The sequence below is a fragment of the Triturus cristatus genome, chromosome 10 (genome assembly GCF_964204655.1).
Source record: "Triturus cristatus chromosome 10, aTriCri1.1, whole genome shotgun sequence".
In the NCBI taxonomy this organism is placed as follows: Eukaryota; Metazoa; Chordata; class Amphibia; order Caudata; family Salamandridae; genus Triturus; species Triturus cristatus.
Genome location: NC_140593.1, coordinates 403,749,105 through 403,756,282, shown reverse-complemented (window position 1 = coordinate 403,756,282; position 7,178 = coordinate 403,749,105). Strand labels below are relative to the sequence as shown.

At 43.3% G+C, this 7,178-nt stretch overlaps 1 protein-coding gene across 1 annotated transcript; it reads right to left on the bottom strand.

Moving 5' to 3' along the window:
- Nucleotides 1-3,848: 3,848 nt before the first annotated feature.
- OTUD1 (OTU deubiquitinase 1) lies at nt 3,849-6,575 on the bottom strand. The gene has a single exon (XM_085631669.1). The coding sequence runs from the start codon at nt 6,238-6,240 to the stop codon at nt 5,107-5,109; it is 1,134 nt and encodes a 377-aa protein (XP_085487795.1). The 5' UTR covers nt 6,241-6,575; the 3' UTR covers nt 3,849-5,106.
- Between the last annotated feature and the right edge of the window lie 603 nt (nt 6,576-7,178).

The following is a 7,178-nucleotide window of genomic DNA, read 5'->3' as shown; positions in this document are numbered from 1 at the left end:
CTATGGTATGAGCTCTGGAATAATCAGAGAGGCTATATTAGAGAGCTTATATTTTGAGATTGCGGCCATAATTTGTCGACGCACTACATGGCACCAAAGGGACAAGTAGATTATGTTACAGGACAAGTAGATCCATGAAGCAACCTGGTCCATGGACAAGCAGATATTTTATTAAATTCCACACCCCTGGGAAACAATTCTGTAGTTTCTCACCTGATCATTTAGTGACCTTCCAAGTGGTCTTTTACAAAGAGTGCAGGCTTCCAGGCCCTTGGAACACTGTTCTCAAGACATGTGTCTTTAGATGGTCAGTCAACTGAAGGAGTGACCAGTGACTAAACAACCTGTTTCCAATAAACTAACAGTGATCAGTTTGGTCCTGGTTTCCCTCTTCACAGCGCCCTATGGTGGCCACGAGGGGTATACATTTAAAAAAAAAAATACAAAATAGGAAAAATCAAATTCCTCCTTTTAGAATGCCGGTAACTCTTAAACATCCTTAAACCAGTTTCTGCAGCATACAAGCCTAGCATCTATATGAAACTAGCCCAAGGTTCACAATGCAATTGAAGTTCCCAGCATACAGGAATATGCAAGTACGTGGACTCACAAAAGATATAACAAATTCCTCCCAAACCAAAAGAGAAAGTATGCTGCTAACGCCATGAACATGCCCTAGCATAGAATGCTGCAACGCACTGCACTCTGACATGCCACTAACGATATGTCAGATTGGCCCAGATCAGGCAGCTGGGCACATCTTATGGTTCATTAAAGTTACTGACTAGCTTCTAAGTGACAGAACGACCATGGCTCCCTATCACAAAAATGGATTTCAAAAACAAAATGCGAGGGGCAACATGCTCCTTCAGGAGTATGGGTTCCACACAAAAAAAAAAAAACACATCTACCCACTGGAACTCTATGTTCAAGCAAATATTCCTAAATGGCTATCACATATACTTAAGATTATAGATGAAGGAGAAAAATATTTTATCTATGCTGTTATGCACAAAAAGCACTCTTCGCTGTGTGCTTTGACACTCTAGACCTCTTAATTTTTACGAAAAATATCAGTCTGAGATCAGGCAATACTTTACTTCTAGATATTCTGTGCTTCACATTCTTGTTTGATTCTGTCTGCTCTTTTGAAGGAGTGCTGATGCATTCGTTTTTAAGGATTTGCAACTTTACATACAGAGATTGTCAACCAACATTTATGTTCTGCCAATTGCCACCATACAAAACGTTAATTCTCACTCTAATCTGGGATTACCATTAGACAGCTCTCTACATTCGATTGACCGTGGAAGGCTGCTGCTACAGTACGACAAGAAAAGAGCGGAAGCATATATGCTCCACCACCTGTTTAAAATGGACACACCATGTACAAACATTCAGCTTGGTGAAGTCACCAAACAGCAACCCAAAGGAATACTGCAAAAACTTAATTTAATTTCAGTCTGTTAAAAGTTGTCTCTAGTTTGTCTGCAATGCAGCATGCTTCCTACTAATTTCCCAGAAACAACCCAGTAACTCCAGCAGCCTTTGCCTACATCAGAAGTGCCACTATAGTAAACAAAGGGAAGAATGTTTCCACCAGCTATTCCACAAACTGCAGAAAAAAATTCAAACATGACTGAAAATAACTGCCAGTAACACTAATCCCACCCCAACAAATTGTACTCCTTGTTAAATTTTCAGGCGTAAACCATTATTCTCTCACTCCCCTGTCAAGCCAGCGCCTACCAGGACAGCTGCAACATATCCATCCAGTCACAAAGAGGTGCTTAAAGTTGCTACTCTCTGTTCTTTGTGGCAGTCATAAATAGGCACACATCTGTCTAAAGGGGTGAACAAAGACTAGGGACAAGAATGTATTTTCGAGGTCAATTTACGCCAATATTTCTCATGGTATTCAGGCGGGAGACTGAAGACATCGGCAGATCATGATCACGAGAGTCAAGATATCTAAAAGAACACTTACGCTGGAAACTACTGCATAAAACTGGACTCAATTATGAAAAGAACAGACCGATAATATCTACCCTATTCCACTATACAGCTATCTGAGCAGCAAAAGTTACTTGGCCATGTAAACTGATTTGAAAACAGAAACTTGTGTTACACTTGGAACCGTGAGAGTACAATTGTGCAGTTAACATATAGTTGTGTAAATGCATATCACTTTTGATACGATATTTTACTGTGTAAAGATTTGATACTATGCATGTTATTGACTGTGCAATTAAATGATAAATTATTTTTGTCACTGTACACATTCCTTAATGCACAAAATTGTTACGCTACAGAACGCTGCACTGACTTGTAGGACGATACATAAGAGTTTCTGTAACACTTACAGCAAAGACTTGTGTAACAGTTCCAGTGCTACAGTGTGCTGGTATACACAATTGCTGGAATACAATCACCAGCATGGCATTATGATTCATGTTACACGGATGTCTATTTACACAAATGCAAAACAATGAACATTCTTTATAAAAACACAATCTAAAAAGTGGATGTTTCTCAAAAAAAATTAAAATCCATTAAAAATCAGCCTCTCTTTCAGGAGACTAGTGTTTCTCAGAAGTCCAAACCAGTGTCTGCAGCACCAAAATCACAAGTGTCACAAAGCATACAGGTTTATGACTAAAAATATTTAGTAGAGCACTGCTCAAGAATGATTAATTGATCGACGTTTTACAGCCATCAGCAGATTTATGTTAATAGTTATGTTACACCCTCTCACAAATTTATGTGACAGGCAATGTGACCTGCACCCACTAATTTGAAGAGCAATCTAAACATGAATGCCACCACCCATCTTTTTCGCCATAGCAGAAACTCAGGAGGGAGATCACTCATTGCAGATTGGATATTACAAAGAAGACTTAGTCCACACAGGCAATTTACTTAGGACGTGTGTGACTGTATAGTCAGCAAAATATTGCACTGAACGGTTAACTAGTGTAAAAAAAAAAAAAAAAAAAAAAAAAAAAATAGATGTCTCTAGGTTTACAGATTCCTCGAGAGATATCTCTGGTTTCCCCGATAAGACAGAACAGTTTGTGCAAGGCAAGCCATAAGCTGCAGGTTTCTGCTTTTCCAACACCATGATTGAAGGCTGCTGTGCAACATGACATGGGGTGGGGTGCTAAGAGCATTGGCTGAGTCATAGTGTGTGGGGGTGGGTGGGAATAGGAGGGAACCGCAAAAATGGACAAAAGAAGGGGCGACATGAGAGGTGCAGGAGAAAAGAGGGAGCAGCATCAGACAGGGTAGGCATAACACAGGGGAGGAGTGAGGGACACGAGAGACTGAAGAAACGCACTATTAGAGGGTGCATGTTGAAAACTAAAAAAAACTTACATGAAGGAGTTTAAAGCCAGGGACGGATACCGTACGCAGTCAGGTAGCTGTACCAGGCCCATGCTCCAAAGCAGGATGGGCACTTGAAGGCCTGAAGCAGGAGATGCTGGCCACTCAGAAGGAAAAAGCAAGAGTGACACAGAGGCCAACCAATGTAAGTAATGGGAGGGCTCGCTGTCCGTTTTTAAGCTTTTTTGTTACCAATAAATTTCACATACAGCGTATGTGCACTATAGGCGAACCCTAAAATTACCATCTGTAAACATGGTTCTGATCTAAGGCCAGTGGAGCTGGAATAAAACCCTAGGCCATCTAGAAGTACATGCATTGCAGGTTTACAAAACTACAATGTCCCCTCATCTTTCAAAATGCTTCATTAATCCCCCTCCCGTTCAACGAGAAACAGACTAGTACTGCAATAGTCATGGAAATGAACTGTCCAGTAAATGCAACTCATAAACCAAACCAAGCAATAAAAGTCTTCATACGTTTTAATCATATGTTCAATCAACCATAGTTCAGATTACACAATGACTACACATACGTGATCAAGAAATGTTTTAAGTTGTAGTCACCACGAGGAACATGGCCGCTTGACACCGAGAGGGCACTCTGGTGCAACACGGAGGAGCAATACATAAAGTTAAAAGGGGTAAACAGCAGTACAATACTACTTTCAATATCTGTTTCTTCCTGTTGTCTCTATAAACAAAACAGCTTCGAGAAATGTTGTCATCACATTTCTTTTGGAATGGGGAGAGTGCAGCAAGGGGTTGGTTTCCCACGGTTGCCACACCTTCATAGTGATACCAAAACTGTGGGGATAATAAGCATTTACCACCTGGATGACTTTGCAACATGAGTACCAAGACCCATTACACCAAAGGGTGGGCAGAAACATAACCCACGTGTAATATAGAAATTTGTAAACAAGTACTTGATTGGACAAAACTAATTAACTAGACTAATATCATAGAAACATTCTCCATGATCATCAGTGTGTTAATTTCTCACTTTTGGTATGGTCAATATAAGTTCTTTGGCACCTATTGTGTATCATAGGAACCAGGTCTGGACAAATCAAACTGCAAGTTGCACCACTGTATGAACAGTACTTACTTTTCAGCATACAAACATGCATACGCAGAATTCTGTACACAATCCTACATAACGTAAACTAAAAATCGAGAATTTCTAAATCAGAAAACATCTTAAAAATGCAAAAACAAATTACAAATTTTAACGCTAGTTATTCATCCTTTTGTTCAATACAAACATCCAAAACAGTAGTTAGAAAAATATTATGCAAAAATATAATCTTTTAGAAAAGATAGGGGAACTGCAGAACATAAATTTACAATAAATGAATGCTTAAAAGTAAATGGAATAAAAGCTACCCACGTACATTAGAGTTTGCAGTCCAGACAATGGGAATCATTTAAAAAGAAATATGTACACGAGAATGGCTTGGAAATAGAAGAGATAATAAACAGTACACAACAAAATATTGAGAGGCTAGTCTGATTCGCCACCCTGGGCAGAGTCAAACATGTAATTTGTTCAGGTGGAGAAAAGCCTTCGGAAGCTGCCCTGAAAACCGAACACATATTTTAAGGCATCACACCTGCAATGGAGATGTTGTAAAGTGCAATATAAATAAAGGCCGGCGAATATGTAAAATGCGACCAAGATCCAGAGGCCAAAATGGTCTGAATCAGAAGTTTATAAGATTCAAGAACAAGCATTTTGTTCAATGTACATTTTAGACAGGGAAATTGCCATCGATTTCGCCAAGTCTTCATCTCGCTGCCTCTGGGCTTGTGTTTGTTTCCTCCAGTTTTCATACTCGGGATTGGGCAGATGGCAATCAAACACTGCATCATAGTGTCCATTGCTGAGCCAGCTCAGCCAAATGCTGGGCCTGGAGGGGTCATCGGGCCCGAGGTAGTGCACCATGGTGGACACGGTGGGGCACTCGGGCCTTCCGCCTGTAGTGAGGCAGATGTTGACGTTCAGCATCTGACTCATGGCTAGCAGCTCGGGGTAGCCCGCCCACGCCCCATCCTGAGCTGCGCCGATCAGGAAATGTCCAGCGTCGCCCTCAATGAGGGGGTTAAATTCCTCCAGGTGGTCTGCCACATGATATACTGTCTGTTCCCGCAGCTGCTTGTGCATACTCTGGTCCCCATACATGGCCTTGCTGATGGCGCGGTACAGGCAGTTGCCGTCGGGAATGATGTTGAAGCGGAATCTGCCTTTGTGCTGCAGGTAGCAGTCCTGCTGCTCTAATTCGGCTAAATACAAGGCGTGCTTCTGGCTGGCCTCGGACAGGGGCCCTCGGGGATCGGGCCGCACCTCTTGGTCATTCTCCTGTCGCTTGTACGAGAGACCCTGTTCCTCCAGATGCCCGTTTTCAGAATGTTCCCCATCCAGACCAATGTCTGTCTGATCAGGCCCGTGAACGGGCAGGTCGGGCTCTTCCATTTCTTCCTCCTCGCCGCCATGTTGCTGGACCAGCTCGCTTAGCCAAGCGGCGTTGCGGACGCCCTCCGCCCCTCGAGCGTCTAGGTACCTGCTGTCCAAGGGCAGGGCAGGGTCCCCTCCAGTGATGGTCGTCGAGGCCATGGGTTCACCGATGATGCGGATGGGCACTATTCTTTCAACTGGCCGCACGGTTATGCGAGCACTGGAAGTGAACGGCCCCGGCCCGCCCGTGCTGTCGTGAGGCAACAGCTCGAAACAAGAGGAGAACGCAGGCATGGTGGTAGATTGTTGTGTTGCTGGAGGGCAGTCTGCGGAAGTCGAGCTGGAGGTTTTGAAGACCGGTTCGGGGTAATGAGTCAAGACGCTGCTGTAGAGCTGCATTTCTCAGCCTTGCCCAGAGCCCTTATTTATACTCCGCTTCCTACAGCACTCGAGGTTGGGTAAAAATAAACAATGTCCTCAGCGGCGGCGCACGGTCACCGCCTGAGAATAGTGTGTGCGCAATGCAATGCACGGCGGGAAGGCCTAATCCCGACTTCTGGACGGGACCAGCCCCGCCCTCTACCGTTCAGCCACAGAATCCAGGATTCGGCCGCGGGTTAGCCACCTAAAACACTAGACTGGAGCGTCGGCCATTTTAGGCGTAAACACAGTGAGGAACGTCCTAGGCAAAGGGCTGCCTTCTGTAGGTCACTGCTGATGTTTTATATTATTCTAACATGGCCGCCGCAATGCTGTTGACAACACCCTTACGATATTCTGTGCGCGTTGTAGTCTTTCTGTGACGGTATTCAAAGCATTACGCGGCCGACGCAGCATTCCCGAGTCTTCTGGAAAACGTGGACACGCCCCCTCCCTTGCAGGAAGGTTACGTCATTCCCAATTATCGCGTCGCTGTTGACAGGGTAGCTCATACCTCAGGACTCGAGAATGTTAACACGCTGTGCCACCTACTACCATGGAACAAACCCGAAGATACGTAAAACCTGCAGCCACATTTTTACTAGAAATAGAAATAGGACGCATTCAAACCGTGTGTCTAGCCGCTCTGTTTTTCATTTCCTCGTTGTCAGTTTATGTTGTTGGCCGCATGTAGTATCCCTTAATTTAAATAATTTAAGGAAATACTGTGCTTTATTCTGATACTGCTGTTCTTACATACATGTCGATATCTGGAAACACCTAAGAGAGTGTTAAAAAAATGTAGAGAAAAATAATTTCCTTATTAACCTGGAAGAAGGAAGTTTTAAAAGGTGCAAGGTTGTGTTGAGTATGATCCGACATACTTGTGGAGTTCACGTAGGTTTATTCTTCATAGG